Source organism: Dendroctonus ponderosae, unplaced genomic scaffold, assembly GCF_020466585.1.
Source record: "Dendroctonus ponderosae isolate FM_Combo_2020 unplaced genomic scaffold, Dpon_F_20191213v2 Dpon_F_20191213_6, whole genome shotgun sequence".
In the NCBI taxonomy this organism is placed as follows: domain Eukaryota; kingdom Metazoa; phylum Arthropoda; class Insecta; order Coleoptera; family Curculionidae; genus Dendroctonus; species Dendroctonus ponderosae.
The window spans coordinates 13,923,806-13,941,907 of NW_026018814.1; the positions used below are offsets into that span (position 1 = coordinate 13,923,806).

Consider the following 18,102-nt stretch of genomic DNA (forward strand, 5'->3'; position numbering starts at 1 on the left):
ATTTCTGTACATTTCTTGAGTTGCTTCTGACTTTCAATGCTTTTTGGTGATATACATATATTTGTTCCATCTTTCAAAACTAATCCAAACATGTTTCTGGAAGTCAGTGTGAGTTAGTTTATTATTAATCTGTTAAAAGTCAGAATAAACTCACTTAAGGCGGGTGTGATGTGATATAATTTAAACTTTTTCAAGACACGAGCGGATAATCACAATTGCTTTCTTATCTGAATTGGAAATTTGAAAATATGCAATAGATCATAATGAACGACAGATAAATCGAATTTTGTCAATCTTTCCTAGTATTTAGTATCTACTAGTATTTCTCATACAAAAGTATTCTATTACTGTTAATTTCTTCACCTGTTTACTGAAACTCGTAGATTATTGATATAAATTCCAGCTAGGATTTCGACTTCTTTATTCTTTGAAAAGAAGTATTTGTTACTAGTGTACTTTCATTAAACGTAGGTATACTTTAATTTACTATAAACACATTGTAGTTCTACAACAGGCTGAAAGAAATTTTTTATTTGCAAATAATTTAGCCTGAAAAACATTAACATAAGCAACAAAAATCATCTAAAAACACCTTCAATCTGAAAGTCTTGAGGTGACAAAGTAGTTTCAAATAACTGCCATTCCATTCCGACAGACAACTACTTATTTTATTTAAGTTAAGTGTGTAAGTGTTATTACCAGCAAATTGCACAGCTTTAATTTAAGTACTATCCAAATAAGCACAACTTGTGGCAAGTAGAAATGGTAATAAGCTTCCTGATTGAACCTGGTGGCTTCGTCTGTTGTGTCTCATTGAGCACAAACAATAACGACTGAATATTCTAAATATATATTTAAAAAATACAACATTCGTCATGTTCAATTCGGATGAGAATAGTTTCAAGCAAATTTAAAAATTTCACCATTTGTGCATTATGGTTAAGATGCGATAGCATAATGAGTCAATTCAAAGAGAGTCAATTAAATCCAATACCGAGACAAAGAGACTTAAGTCCCTGCTTTTTACACCGGGCTGAGGAAACCAAAAGAGTTGTTATAAAAGGTCTCAAATCTTCACCGCTACTGTACAAGATTTTCCTGAAAGTCCGATTATTTTCCTAAAGTTTCAAAAGCAGTGAGCGTGGTTTTATTGACCGCCAACAGCTCAGGAGACTGAAGAAATCAGTGGCACCTTTAATATGCTATGGCGCTCGTAAGGTCGCGTCCATTTGAATTCTGGTTATTAATGCTATACTAATTAGGTGCGTGTATAATTGCGGTACCTGCTCAGAATCATACGTATAATGAAACCAGAACGTGATCTGATGAATATGAAATTAGTATATTAACATGTTTTTTTCAAAAATCTTGAATCCTGAAATGTTATTTTGAGCAAAGAGTTGGTCTCAATCAACATCAGTGCCTGAAAGAAACTAAATAGTAGGCAGGATGTTTCGTAAAAAGACTAATAACGTTAGTAAAAGTAGTAACATCACTAACAGGTTTCAAGTTTTATAACATACGCAAAGAACAAATGTGAAACTAGAAAATGTTGTGAGTCTCATAAAAGCGCGTCGATGAAATTTCGATTGAAAAAGTTCGCAACTGGGCAGAAGCGAAAATTTTGAATCAATCACGTCCGGGTGTTAATGTCGAGTTGAGATTGCAAGGCACGTATCAGTAGAGCACTGCAAGTGTCTCCCAAAGCAAATTTACTGACCCAAGTAATTAAAAGGTGACAATTAACGGCTGAAAGAATCGATCGGCATGCCAGTTCAGAAGTGTGAGCTATTCGACCTCGTTCGTCGGAGCGAGTCGGCCCAGACAAACAATGCAACCCAGCCACCATACATGGTATACGACGTGACCAAACCAGATAGAGATACGAACGGCCAAGACAACCCGATGCCTTTTTTGCTCCAACCAAGCAGGTTATAAAATTAATCTCCGATTTAAGAGATGCTTTGCTCCGATTGAATTTCAAAACGAACACAACATCAATACCTTCAGCCTATGGGTTGTAATGTGTGCGGCGTTCGAATCAAACAAAGAATATGGTCTTTCGACAAAAAACTGGATCTACTCATTTCGTTAGGAATATAATTATGCTGATTTCATAAAAAGTGCAATTAACATGATTAAGCAGCGAAAAGCAGAACCGTGGTATGACAGACAAAGAAACTTGGATGTTTACAAAAGTCATATATGTAGCTCTTTATACAAGATTAAATCAATTCGCTTGTGGATGGGAGAGCAGTTAATTCGCAGTTGGTAACTAATTTGCAAATCGTGGTTTTGATACATCCACGAAATAAGGTCTGGGTACACAGATGTAACTATTTGAAACTTAGATAGATGACCTGATCCTAATTAATTAAATTAAACCTACAGTTTGGACAACCTACCAAAAACTGTGCGTATAGTACTATCTTGTACCATTGAGAGGAATCAAATAGAGTCAATTTATGCAAAGGTTATTTTTTAAAGCAAAATATCCACAAGTTGAATGCCCAAGTTTATTTAGAGCTGTACCAAAATTATTACATTTTAAAATTTTTCTAAAACCTTTTCTAAACCACTTTTCCCACCAACATTGACCATTTGAGCATCAATTTGATTTGAAACCACGCTGTGAAATGTGCAGTAGTCGAAAACGGTAGTGTTACTTTGACAGGAAAAAAGCACTGGATAATGGATTATTCGATATACCTGATTGAGAAAAAGTTGCCGAAAACACTTAGCGTGTCAAAGTTAAGTAAATCATTAACTTTTTGTCAAAATTGTGGTAAGGAAACTTAATGTTGACTTGGTTAAAAATGTATTAATGGTATTCGGTACCGGTTGACCAGCCACCAGGAATAATTGAATTAACAACGGTTTTAGCTCCCGCAGAAATATCAAAGCAAATGTAGATATTTAGATGTTGTGTGAATTATTTTGGAGACTCGGGATATTTTCAGAGCTTGATTCGAACTGACCCCGATTCCCCGACAAACACAATTAAAAATGATATAAAACATTGCTAGAGACGAAGTGTCAAGTGGTCTAATTGGACTGACAATAAATGGGTTTTGTTAATCTGGGGTTTTGCATGCACAAAATTGTTTTTGGAAGATCATTACGTGACGGAATTCTCACGGGCAATTAATCGTTCTCAGTAATAGAAAATCTAGTAACGAAGCTAAATTTCTTCTTGCAGTTTTAATGAAAATTCTTTAGTTTAAAATGCCAAGTCATATGAGAATGATATGACTTCTTTACAAATTTAAAGTTGTCCTTGCGATTTTTCAAATCCAAAATCTTGTAAAACTTTTGTGGGAAAAATATGGCCATATTTGCTTCGAAGCAATTGTCGGCCGAATCAAAGAACTCGACAAAAGATATTGCAGGATAGAATCTTGAACACCTTGATTTCATAATGGCAGATCTACAATGAATCTCCATTAGATATTTAGGTGCGATTCCTTAATGAGTAATGTAGTATCCATTAGGTATAGATACAATTAGAAGTAGAAAAAATTAATGACAGGAAATAAAAAGTGAAAACAGCGTCTTTGTACAGTCAAAAACAAACTACATGTTTTTAATTTAATTTCTCCCTAAATTAGGCTTTAAAAAAGTTTTTGTTCTCGCAAAAATGGAAAATATGGGGCGCAAAAATGATAAGAAGCTTTTAGTCCCGGAACTGTATAGTATCGTTCAAAGCACATAAAAAATTATTTTATTAGTTCGAAATGCAATTTAGTAAATTTCGTGTTGTGCCAGTTAAGTTCCGTTTTTGAAAATGATCCATAAAAAGAGTTATTTTTGCACGGAAAGCAGACGAAAATGAATAAGCAAAAGTCCAAATCTTATAAAAACGAAATTTTTTATTTGGATAGATTGCGTTATCGTCAGCTGTGGCATCATGGTTCTTTTTGGATCGTCAACACAAACTGTGTCAACACTCAGAACTGAAGCGTCAAAAACCACTTAAAATAGCTTTCAGTGTTGGAACAAAACGGACGATTTTAGAATGGACAAGGAAAATATTTTAAATTTGGCAGCAGTTGATGTTTGTAGAAACATAAAGAATCTTTCTATAAAGATCATTTAGTTTAATTGTGTCTGCTGCCGGTAAGCACTTGGCAAAATAAATGTTTGATGTTACTACTTTAATTTATACTTTATAGCATTCTGCAAAATATTTATACACCCACGCGATGATGCCCCGACATAAATAAGCGAAAGGATTACAATCACCTTAATGAATTAGAACAATTTCTTTTGCCGAAATTGATGGAAATTAATAGCCGGCTCGCTAAACCCACAAATGGTTTTCGACCATCGTAAATAAACCCAAATGAATTAGCATTTAAATCAAGTAAATAATGGCGCAAATTGCAGACGCATGCTGTTTATCTCGTGTAAGGTGCTTTCCAGTTTATTTAGATTAGCCAAAGTGCAAGAGGTAAACAGCTTGAACATTTGCTACGTTAGATTAAGCCGAGTTTGATGCAGTTACATCTTTCTCGTCTTTGATCTTATGCTTAGCAAAAATTGTCAACTTCATGAATTTCTTGTTTTGCAAAGGTTAAAGTTACAAAGCGAATCTGCTGGTATGGCAAGGGAGTTGATAACAAAACAATACCGAAAATAAGTTTGAAAACATTCGTTTTGAATAGGGAAAAACTAAAAGTTAAAAAAGACAACGACAGGCTCACCTTTCTAAAACTTTTCTCAGTGGCGCTTCATGAGCAAATACGTTTTCCCACTGTTTCTCCCTTATTGAAATGCATAACTGTTCCATACGTAAACAAATGGCCTCACGTGTTCAAGAAATTGCGCGAATTTGCCCAATCGATATCTTGTTTATATTTGGCTTCTTTTGGACACATTTTCTAAGTATTTGGGTTAGTTTGTGTTTGGTATTGGTTAACTGCCCATCCCCACTAAGTGCTTGAATTGCTTTTGGCCGTGAGGCTTTGGCATTATAAAAAGTGTCTAAAAAGTAAAATAAAATGGGATTGGCCATTTTTTATGGAAATAAAAACGCATGAGCGAAAACTGGTTAAAAACCACATTACCACAAGAAACATCTATCTACTTTATCGGTGCTAAAACTTGTAAATGACTTGTAATTTTACATAAATTATTACAATGTGCAATACGGCTCAGAGGCATTTTAAAGACTTTAATTTATCAGGATTCGTTGTAAAAATTCCGCGGGTATTACAATGAAAAAATGTACACTAACCTCGTATTTTAATTCACCAGTTAGTACAATTTGTAGTGTTTCTTACGTTCCATACGATCACATCAAAATACAAAATGCAAAGACTGAATTGTCCCACGAATGAATTATTCACGTTGTACGTACATACGTTTCCAATTCGTGATGTCGGGAATGTATATGCATGTAAACATAATGGATGATGTAATGCCTGTCCTTCACGTCTGAAACTCTTTTATCATAACCTTTCGGAGTGAATAAATACAACACTTTTCTATAGGATGTATTTCTCAGCGGGATTTTTGTTGACGGGAGGGCCATATGGACTTTATTCCGTACGTTTCAAAAATTACCTTAACTTTTCCGGTCATTACTAGTAGAGTCAGCAACCCTAACAGCTACTACCTGCGTAATAGTAAACCACTCCCTGCCGTCACAATCAATATATCTTCCCAGAAATACCAACAATGCCAACCGTTCCTCCAATTAATATTTTCCTACTTTGCCCAGATACACACCTACAGAGCAGTACCTAAAGCAACAGTTATATTTCGCCTAAGGTAGGTATGTGTTAATCATTTTTCGATTTTAATGTTGTTTGTTGCTAATCGGAATTTCGCAGATTATCAAACTGGCCTGTCCCATAAAATGCAAGTAATTAAACGTATCTTAGTCTGATCTGGATCTGGATTATTGGTGCCAATTTCGAACGAGCTACTTGTGTTTATTCGAATATTTGTGTAGTATATCAGATAAGTCAGTTTGCCTAAGTAACCGATTTATCTGAGGAACTGAGTGATTTAAATCGACCCGATAGAATACAGTTGAAAATTCGTACGTAAAAATCGTACTACATTTAAAGTCATAACGTGTGAAATTCCGTAACTAAGTGATATTTACTGAACAATTAACCAGAAATAAGATATTGATACAGGAAGGAAGTGCACCTCCAAAAACTGAATTTTTACTAAAGAAACAATTAATTTGGATAAAGTGACGCAGTAGTTTAAAACTCTGAAGTAGTGGTTTAAGCAGTGATCCCTATTTTTATATTTGACGTCAATTTAACTATGCAATCAAAATTAAGCAATTTCTGTGGAGTGGTGCGACTACCTGCGACTGCATCATATTAAATCAATTTAAAATGTTGTAAGATTTTGCATAACTAGCGCACTCGTGTGACAAAACACTCCAACGCTCCATACTTAATCTTTAGTTGAAGTGATTATAATTTTAATTTAGGCGAGGCACCTTTAATTCTACTGAAGCCAAGCTGCCAGTAAAAAAACCTCTTAAACCATTCAGATAGAGTGATAAAAAGCTGCGTCAACACAAGAATGGCCAAATGAAAATAAATTGTTTTCGTCAAAAAACTGAGGAAATATCTATATTTATCTTCAAATTGAAAGGCACGAAAATCGATCATTTAACGGCAAAACCGTAAATCATACATGTGCATGGTCGGTTTGGAGTGTTCGGACACCCGTCTAAACATTTAAGAGAGAAGCCTTTTGCATTTGAGGGTGAAGAAAGGGAGGTGTCGACCCATGGACAGGTAAGTTTTCGGATTTAGTGACTTTCTTTCAGGTTCTCTAGACTGAAAGTTTACACCGTTGCCATTTTTAGATTTTGAACCAATATTTATGCGGCTTCGGTCACATGAATTAAGGAATTTAGGAAGTAAAAACGTTATCCAATAATGCATCTTAGATATTGTCACTTGGATAAAAAAAATACTTTCAATGCAAATTTGTTGAAGCAAACATTGGCTTGTCTAACACAAAGCATGTTAATGCAACATTCCACATGTTCTTCGGGTTAACACGTGACACTAAAACTTAAAAGGGTTGTTCTGCAGTATGGCAGGTAATTCCAGTATTAATACGCTAAAAACTTGCCGTCTTCCAAAAATCCCTGCTCCTAACAAAAACATTTAACATATGCGTTAATCGTTATCGACAAAATACGTAAAAACTTGTTCAAGATTTAATCGGCCGTAACTTTTTATGTTTATGAGGTCACGGTTGCTACAAAAATTTAAGGCCATATTAAACGCATTTCGTGGTGTCGATATTCAGAAGCTTTGCTTTCAGGCCGGGTCCAGTTTTCAGTATCGTACATTTTATTTTGTCTGCAAACTACACAAATCAGATGTCTGTGAAGGAGCGGGTGCAATTAAAAATTTGATACGCAAAGAACAACTTCAATTATTACAGTTCGCAGTGTCTTTCCCAATCAGTTGCCATCATCGTTAAGTGTTTATCAATAAGATCATTCATCATCCCATAACTAAATTAATTCATGAATCATTGAAACAACGTTATTAATATAAAATCACTTTTTTGCATTACATTAGCATTAGCTACCATAAAAATTCTAATCAGTCTAGAATTGGTTATGAAAAAGTCAACAATTTTGAGATTTAGCCGATGAAATACAAAAAAGGTCAATCCATGTTGATAGGAACAAGTTGTTACAGATAACCAAATCAAACTTCAATATCAGACTACTTAGCCGTTTTCTGATTAAAGTCATCCATCAAATGTTAAAAGCACAAATCACAGACACCACTTGAAACCATGTATATTTATATTACACACTGTCAAAAGATAACCAAAATAGATCCGGTTTTCAAGCACAAAGTTGGTACCGATAGATTCAGGAAAGTCCCAATTATCCAGAACGGAAACGAATTGAACAGTTCAGAATTAGTGGAAGCTTTGTGGATATTTTCCATCCAGTGAGACCTTAAACTACATTTATTGTCCCGGAATATTTTACTAACCATTTCTGTTGCAACGAATGCTAGCGTACACGCTCCCGAAAGCGACTTTAGGATATTGTTGGAACAATAAGACAAGAGTGAGGAAGATCCAATGGACCAAGTGCGTTGAGTCGTCATTGTAATTTTTCAGTTACTTTAATTAATATATAATTGATTTTAATCACAAAGATCAAAGGCAGAAGTAGATGTGATTATATTGCACATTGATTATATATGTGTTGTTATCGAATCTTGTTCTTTCAACAAACAAAATCTAAATTCAGTAATGAAAATGAAAACTCATCAAACGAAAGAGAAAATATTCTGAAATGGATTTAGCAAAATCTGAAACCTTGAGCTTGAACTGTGTTGAAGATGCTAACAGGCATCTCTTGGTCATTGTGACCAAATTGAGGAACAAACACCAAAGTATCGCTTAAGAAAGTTTAGAAATCTGAGTTGTGGCACCCGGAAAAGTAAGAAATCGACAAGGTTTGTCCAGGCATGGATTAAAACATGAAGACAACTCAAATGCTGGTACACACACAACCATTTTTTCCGATTTATTGTCTAATAGATTGGGAACATATGGGCATAAAACGTAGTCGGGCTGCGGTGGACAAATTGTATAGTTTATTGCCGAATCCGAGTATGTTGGAAATTGTCGCGGAATGTAAAAAATTTCAGTTATTTTTTATTTTTATTGTGTCTCAGATGTGGAAAATCGGTGTCGGATGCAATAAGTTTAGGAAATTATTTAAAAAAAATTGGTCGCTTCGTTATAGACATAAGCAGAAAATTTGGCTCTTGACTCATACGCTATAATCTACACATGGTTAATAGCACAAAACCACTAAATTATTGAAATTTATGTTTGTTTGAACAATATCCAAGTGTAAACTTGATGACCTTAAATAATTGAAATTACCTTTAATAATTGACCCAATTTATTGGCCAATAAATCGGCAAACAATTTCTACTGTGATACCGGTATCAGAAAGCAGGTCGCTAGCTGGACCTTTCATAATGTCGCTCTCTTGCTTGTGCCCCATAGGCGTGAATGTTCAATGATAGAAGTTGGAACAATAGACAAAACTCTGGAAGATAATCTTGAAGAAAAAGAATCTTGAAAATAAGAAAGAAGAGGAAAACTGTGTAGGAGAGAAACCGTGTCATGCAAGACAGGTCGCTGATGATAACGCTAAATGGTAATTTTGCATGATTCATTTATCTTCGAACATCTGTAAGTAAAGGGCGTGAACTATTACATCCGATAACCACTTAGGACAATTAGAATTTAACAAATAACCGTCTTATCTGGCATCAAGCTGTCCCAGCGAATCTAAATACAAATCTCACATAATCTAAACGCAGATCGACACAAAATAATGACAGATGCAAAAATTGATCCCTTTGATGCGGGAAGCTTAGAACTCAGGTGACTTGGCCATTATAATGCAGATGCGGCCCAGAATTGTCAGTTAGTTTAATCGTTTCGGCTCAAGTGATGCGTAAACGAGCAGGGTTGCCAACGATATTGTACTGTACAAGATCAGTTAGAGTTGTATGAAGGTATTGTACGGGTAGGGTCCCCCTCCGAACCAACCATTGTAGTGAGATGCGGGACCGATAAACTACAAGCTGTTATTGTTGGTAATTTTTTGGTCGCTCGAGTGCCGCTCAATGCAGTGACGTCAGCTGGACCCCCGTGGAGACCGTCCAAGTGCACAACTAACTCCATGGGTCTCCTTTAATCTGCACCTAGGAGGTGGCCATTGTCGTGATTGTGCATTTACCTTAATCCTTCTCTGTTAATTGACATCCGCTACAGGTAACTGGAAAAGACGAGTCTGGTCCACGGATTACCTGCATTAGCATAGTTGAAAGTCGCATCATTTGATTCGGATCTCTGCTTATCCGAAGTAAGAAGTTTCAATGTTTGCTCGACATTATTCTACCTTTGAAGGTAATTGGTTCAAAAACGACCGCAATGTAAAACATATAAGTAACGAGACGCAAACAGATCATCAAGATCATTGGACCCAGCAATGAAGGAAAGAACACTCAAAGAGGGTGGATAATGTTCTGAAAAGTAATATACAAGCTTCGAAAGAAGAGCGCGCAATTAACCAAATTCACAGAGAAGCAATTATTTAGAAACCAAGCAACTGTGATTAATGGACTCATTAATACCAACTCACTGATAAAACCGAATTATGGTGGTAGAACCAAATAAAGTATCCAGAATAAACGACCAACATGCTAAATATCAGAGGTTGAACACAAAGCTTGAACCGGGAAATCCAAAAAAACATAAAATCACAGGATGGTTCACATATAAAATCGTGTAACCATAGAGGAAAGTGGGACTAAATACCGCACGACCTTCTAAGTCGAGCTAGATATTCACAGGGTGGTATAAAATTGGCGCCATTCCTTTGGGACTTTTTTTAGTTCCTTTGCCTCAAGACAGTACCTGGCACTAGAGCAATGCATGCAATTTTTAACAGATTCAACTATTGAATTAACTAAATGCGATCCTATATATCCCAGCAATATACTGAACACTTTCGAGACTATATAAGCTATATAGTGCCAATAAAACGGCCACTTAAGTTTACTGCAGGCGCATTCCTTCATTTTTGAGAATTTATGAAACTCGTAAACGTCTAACAGACAATGAAGAGATCATGTACATTCGCCCTTTCGATGTGTGTGTTCACTAGACACTCGGCTAAGGACATTTTTCAATATCTATGTTAAGAAGTTATAAACACTCTAAAATTGACTTCTGCATGCTGGTAAACTGTAACTTTGGCTGATATTGAACAAGCAAGGACATTTAAATAATAGGTAACAGATGGTTTTCTAGGAAATGCTTAGTAGCGTTGCAAGCTAAAATCGAAAGATACAGCAACCGACGAACCTTCTTAACATAACTTGCCTACCCCTCGATGAATAGAAAGGGCCTTGAGACTGTGAGAAGGTACAAAACATGTGCTTTTAGGTAACCTGAGATTTCTATAGTCAGGGTTAGTTTCGACAGTAACAGTGAAACGACTTTTATTTTATGCCGATATGCGACATTGGTGTCTTAAAACCAATTAATCACACTTCAAATGATAACAACTATTTCAACTAGCGAGCTCAATTAAATAATAGAGCCTGAAAACTTTTACAGTTGGGTATTATCATTTCGTATAAACAACTCTTAAAATCTGCAAATAAATGCGCAAAATAGATGCGATCATTCATGGATCCGTAATAATGCATACAGTTAGCATTGAATTGTATACGCCGGAATTTCAAATGTTGTAAAGCTGCCAAATCTATTCTTGTGAAATTGAGCGGCAGACGAAACTATTGTCCCGGACGAATTCGACATCCATTAAAATAAATTATTTGCATTTTTCATTTCTGATGCATTTCGACATAAAATGTTCAGACAATACTGAGCACGACTGCAGTTTTTCAATAAAAATCGAATAGAGCATTTTGAACCAATTTAAGAAGACATTTCAGTCAACAGGAGATGACCCCGAATTAGTCTATTCAACGGAAGCAACCAAACACTTTGCCTGATCCCTCAATCGGGTTGTTCGATGTACGACGAAATTACCATTTTTGAGTAGGTTTAGTCCTTGTCGAGGAAATGTCGAATAAGAATCGAGAGATACACGAGAGAGGGAGAGAAAACGGGATTGTGAGGAAGCTCACGAAAACGTAAAAGTAACATCAAAAGGTGCTTGGTTTCCGTAAACCGCCGGGAAAACTGTTATTTAATGGTTATGTGGCCATCTTAAACCCTGACAGAAGGGGTGGCAAAGTGATTTCGAATAATGGCGCCATTATTATTTATCATGCCGAATATAGATTTGTTTAGTGAATGGAAGTAGTATGACAACTTGCAGTGTGCACCGAAATTAGTGTTTTAGGTACAGCGAGTGCAAATTTTCAACTGAGAATAGTTTTATGAGTAGAACTGTTATGCAGTTTGTTGCATTATGTCTAATTGGCTTTTGTTTAGGAATCAAGCGTTGTTTTTTAGTGCAAATGATGAAGCTGCGGTTTCCAACTTGACGTCATAAATAAAGATTTTACATTCTTTACAGTTGTGTTGTTTTCGCGTGATAATCCTGACAGTGAGACTCAAACAAAATTGCTCTTTAGACTTTGAAGGCGCGCCGCTTCTATTTCTGGTTCGCTTTGTTGAAAAGTTGTTTTTCCCCTTTTCTTGGGAAGCTAATTTGTACGTTATCATTTTACAAATTTAAAAAACTACACATGATCATGATCCTACGAACGTAGTAAGAACTGACGCGCTACGTTTTAGATGAGGTTCAAATTGGTACTTCCTATGCTTGTCAAAACTCATCCACTGCGCTGCTTAAAGATTTTAAAAAAATTCAAAGCTCAAGCAAAAATTTCAATGTGTGGATGAATCGATGTACAGAGAGGTCAGATTAAAGTCGCCTTTCCTTGTCGCGTTGGCCAGTCACCGATCCACTTCTTGACTTTGTAAATAACAAGGGGGTTCTTTGGTGTTTGCTCGCGCGAATCAAGGGGTTATAAATTTGAATACGTTCCACGATCTAAATGAATTACAATAGACGAATAAATAAACATAGGCAAATTTACACGTTCAGCTGTTAAGAGATCAGCGAGGGAGAGTTTCCGGTTACAGAGCAGGGGGTTTTAAAATAGTTTTTCGGTTCGGTTTTGGGTTGCTCACTGGCGGATGGGAAACGCACACGGGCCCCAACCTTTGTCTGCAAACGGCGTCATGGGGTTTTTAATCTTCTTGAGACCCCTGTAGTTAAACCGAGCATTTCCTTTCTATTGCCGGCTTTTGGAATGTAAAAATAACTTTTTCCGAGTTATTGGAGACAACAAGATGCACCATTTTCAGTCCTCGACCAAGCCAAAAGCTCACTTTGCGGCTTCAATTTTACTAATACACGAGCAGTCATTACCTTGGTCGTTAATAGCGCTTTATATGTCCCCTTTGATATTACACATAGCAAAGTCTAAAGTAAATTAGAAGCGATATTATGTAATAAAATGTATTGAAGTGGCTTGCATCGGTTATCGGGCCCAGGATCGAAATTAACATTAATATCTACACGAACGATCCACTAATATTACAAAACATTTTTTGAGCATTAAATGTATCGAAAAACACTTTTTGTGTTAGAGCTGAAGTAACTCCGCAGATTCATAAATAAGAATTTAAACTGACTCAACACAAGCTATTCCATTACACCTTTTGCGACATGTGAAGGAGCCACGAAAACAGTGATATTCTGCAAACTAGTACAGAACAATTTCGTATCGAACCGAATTGTCCCAAATAACTAGATGACTTAAATTAGAGTTTTTGGAAAAGTAACGATTCGTTACTCGATTGGACCTTATTAACAGCGATATCCCGTTTTGAATTCCATTGCTGAATACACGGCTGTTCTGGTTAAAAGCTTAACGACAATCAAGACCTGTAGTTTGTACCATTAGATAACCCAACTGTATCGGCACCAAAAAGTTATCATTAAAATGAGCATCTTAAGTAATAGCTTGTAAACGCGTTTTCGGTCAAGAATAATTTTACGGTTGTAAATATTTACAAAATTGTTCAAGTAAATTTTCTTCGTGTTTCACTTTTTTTTGTCTACGAAAGTTTGGTTCGCCACATCCTGACAACAGTGGATCAAATGTGGAGAAGCACTCTAATGGTTGACTGCGTATTTAAACCTTTGTGAAACTTTCTTATGGGATCAAAGAAACCTCAAATGACGAGCGTGCATACAGCAGTCGCATTCAAAAAGCAATCACTGCAATCAGTCTAGAAAAGGTTTAATCTAAATGGGTTTTAACGCAAAGTAATTAGAATATTTAGCTTCAAATATGGGGTATTAATAAATCCATGGTAAATGCCAACATTTAACAGACATTTATTTTTTCGGATACGTTTCATAGAGAATTTTATGTAAAAAGTTCAGATGGAAAATGTATGCAATGTTAATGGAAAAATGAATATTGGCGTGACATGCATATTGAAACATTTATTATATCAATTGAAAAATCGTGTTTAAAAAAAATGCGACAAAAATTTTTGTTTTGTTGCATTCAAAATGTTTTAATTTTTTGATAATCCAGTGACCCTTATGATGTTTTAATCTTGACAATTATTGTAAACCTATCAGGATCGTCAACGTATAGGGTCTACGTAAATAAATATTGCTCTGCACAGACCTACAGTCAACATAAGCAATTCAATGCGTGTACGCTCTTATCGTATTTCGAGTATAATATAAATTTTGTAGATGTTTTACATGTGTTTCTATGTTTATCACCCAAGATAAGCATAATCAGAATGATAAGCTAGCGTTGGAATACTAAATGTAAATAAAACATAATAAAATATTATACGGGCTGCTATATGATTATTATAATAACAGAGTGTTTAATTCAGGGGCTCATTCGCTTTATAAATAACCCAGAGACTTCCTTATGTTAGGTCAACAATTATGTGTATCTCGCAGGCGCTAGCAGCTTCGGGCTTTCTTATTTTCAAGGAACAAATAGTGGCGAATGTCGCTTCAGTTTTATTTTTCTCATAGTCTTCAGAAACAGGCACGGTGGTACCCAATACTAAAAATGGCTGGTACTTACTTGTTTGGAGAAAACAGCTATATCCTCGTTAAAGGACTCTGAAGAGCAAACGTCTCCACCCGCTACTCCAGGTTCTCTAGGTGTACATGTTGCTAGTTCGCATTTCTCAAAGATAAGGGCCAATAGTGGAAAGAGCGGATGACTGAAAAACCAAAAACATATTCATTATTTCAAACATTAAATAAATAAATTCATTCACTAGCAAATATGTCATTTTTGATCCAATCAATTTGCTATACAGACGTATTTTGCAATTATCCGTTCTTAAAAAATATATCTGGCATATGGCTCCGCCTAGCCATATGATAATTAAAACGCTTTAAAAATAAAGCTGATGTAATTTTTAATACGCCTTTATTCATTATAATAAGAAATAAAACAGCCGGTTCATTTAAGCGTACATCCATCCATTACCATTGGAAAATTGGTGGTTATTCGTTTCGTTTGTTGGATGCTGAAGTGTGACTTTAATCTGGAATGCTTCGCAAACAAAGTCAATCATTATAATTATGTATTTGCGTTTACTGAAATGTAATTTTAGTGTATTAGTTTTCTACGACTTGAGGACAAGTTTCCCTGAGCCGAGGTTCAATTAGAATTAAATGCGTACAAAATGCATTTTTTAGCCTTCAGATTAAAAAAGCAAACAGAAAATTTTAAGAGATTAAAAATAAAGGCTTCCAGGAAACCAAGCCGTCCAATCCAAACATTTCAGAAATATAGACAATCAAAGAGCACTCAATTTTCAATTTTTTTCTATCTCATTTTCTAATACAACGTCAATTTTCTGATAAGTATAAAAGATCTTTGACAAGTATGAAAGATAAGATAAAGTATAAAAGAAATACTTTCCAAAAAAACAATAAAATGCCATATAAATGATAAAACCAGACCAATCAGATTGCACAAAAAAATGAAACATTCTCACCACAAGCTTTTTAAGACCAAATATTAAAATTAGCAATTCAACTTCTTTTGCGTATTTACATTTGTGAAAATTCTTACAACCCATAGCAAAAGAATCGAGTTATGCTCCCACATGTCAAACATTAAACTGATTATCACATTAGGTTGTTGTTAAACCGACGAACATTTATCAGCAATGTGGGCAAGTCGTTCAGTGGCAGCTGCTTAGGCCCTTCATTGTTGGAAGACACTTAAAATGTCTTTAAAAAGCAAATGCTCCTAAGAGGAGGCCACAGTAAACGGCGAGTGTCTCAAAAGCAATTATTTAACACCTTTTGGCTAAACCGTTGACCGTAATTTGTGTAAATATTTGATTAAGTCATTGTTTTCTGTTGGTTTCAGGGCACATCGGATGTAGATTAGACATTCTCAACAGGCTAGTAATTTCGAAACGTGCAATTTTACAGGATGTCGGTGACAACTGATTTTTGTGAAAAATTATGTTTTAATGCTGCAATTATTAAGAAGTTATATTTAATTAATATTAATTATCAACAAATTCATTTATTTGTGGTTTGGATACAGCAGGTAAACCAAAAATGTCATCCTGCATTGAAACCGAGAACTGATTTAAAATATCTTGAAAAATCCATAATGCGATTCTGCCGAATTCGGAAAATTTTAAATAAGATTATTTGTTATTATTTCAAAGAAATCAGAAAATTCGTGTTTAAAAATATTACGTTAATATCTGCTTTTTATGCTAATTTATTCTAAACTAGTGTTAAGTATTTAGGTGACTTTTAACAAATATTTCATTACTTATATCTAGATAAATTACCTAAAAACTCCAAAAAAATATTGTACTTTGGGGATATCAAATGATCGTTGAACTGCAACTTTTCTCTCAACAAAACTGGTTATTTTATTGTGGACGACTAGCAGGTGTGCACCTATACTAGTCTTCCAAGACAACTACTTGAAAAACATAGTTACTTGTTCCTACTTAGTGGAGGTAAGGATTAATTCCCAGTAACGTTTCAACCTACATCCCTCGATAAAGTAACCGAAGAAATCTGGCAACTTCAAGTAATATTTATTTAACATTTCACAACTGGTGTCAATTTGGCTGCGGACGGTGGCTTTGTATGTTTAATTTAGGGGTATTATAAATCTAATTGTTATATTTGGGTATTTGTAACGAAACATTCTCTCAACACAAACATCTTTAAACAGCATTCCCTTTCAGATCAAAAACAAACAGGAGCATTATTTTCTAAAAGTTCCTAAGATTTCTAACACTCTACAAAACCTCACAAACTCCACATGTTATGCAAGAAAAATGCGTTGGTCGTTTTTTCCCTGTCGCTGACACTAAATCGGTTTCTTGCATTTGGTGGATTAACAACAGGCACAACTGCATTAACTATGTAATTTTTAAAATTATTTCTGATCGATTATCAGAGAAAAATAAATTGGAAAAGTACATGTTTTTTTCTATACCTATTAGCTCTGAAAAGAGGGTTAAATGACCGCAGGTTTAATTTTTGTTGACATTCTCTCAATGGTATAACTTGAAGGTTCATTTCAGCTAAACTCAACAAGAAATATAATACAATCATTAGCCACTCTGATCAGCTGAACACTTGAAACTGAATCATTAATTTATATTGTTGTTTCTGGAAGCACAAGTCTTAAATCTTAAATAAATTGGGAAACCCAATTAGTCACCAGCGAACGTTAATTACCAAACACAGATCGGGTTCAACTTAAGCAATATTGTTAAAATCAATGCGTTTCGAATTATTGAAAATGGCCTTTGACCGAGTTGGTCATTTTTGTGAGATAGCGAAACATCTGCAGCAAATTGGCGGTTCAAGACAAAGCACAAACAAAAGGTTTAAATGCAAAAGTGCCATGCAAACAAGCCAGCAAGTGTGGCCAGAGTTATCGCCATCCTTTGACCCGTAACTTATTCGAGGATCGAACGTCATAAATAACGAGCTAACATTTATGAATGCAGATAGCTGGATGATAGACACCATTCATACGATCCCATTATTTATTTCCGACTGCTGATAATCTAGCATTTTTTCAACTTGTCAATTCGTTTCAACTGAAATGCATTTCACCGCATCTTAGCATATTATCTTCTTCCTGATATTTGTAACTAGTTCGGCCATATTTAATAAAAATTATAATGTTTTAAAGACCTTACTACTAACCACATTCAAGCTCAAAATCAGTTATTTCCCACCACGTTATTAAATGGAAACGTAAACGTAAACTAAATTTATTAATGTAATTTTTACGATATCGTCAAAAACGAACCATCAGATGGTGGTTGGAAGACAGAAAATATACGAAAATGTTAAGCTATTTCCATTATCCACCACCACTGGGCTGTTAACTGAAGACAACCATAAAGATATTATGTGTTTACTGCCATACATTCCATCAGTTTTTCAGGAAGATTTTAAGAATCTTAAAAACTCGAAATGATAAAAATGGAATACTTTTTTAAATAGTTAATCAATGTTGATGAATTATT

At 35.1% G+C, this 18,102-nt stretch overlaps 1 protein-coding gene across 9 annotated transcripts in view; it reads right to left on the minus strand.

The window, feature by feature from the left end:
• Positions 1–18,102, minus strand: part of LOC109543812 (homeobox protein homothorax) — a 250,340-nt gene that overhangs the window by 194,439 nt on the left and 37,799 nt on the right. For 8 of the 9 annotated variants that reach the window (XR_007281844.1, XR_007281843.1, XM_019913687.2 and 5 more), the window contains one exon: positions 14,646–14,787. Coding sequence is in view for 7 of the 9 variants with exons in the window: in XM_019913687.2 (XP_019769246.1) it covers positions 14,646–14,787 (142 nt within the window). In the remaining 2 variants the exon portion in view is untranslated. Of the gene's footprint in view, positions 1–14,645; positions 14,788–17,054; positions 17,194–18,102 lie in introns of those variants that run through there. The other variant, XM_048667793.1, reaches the window with a different exon arrangement.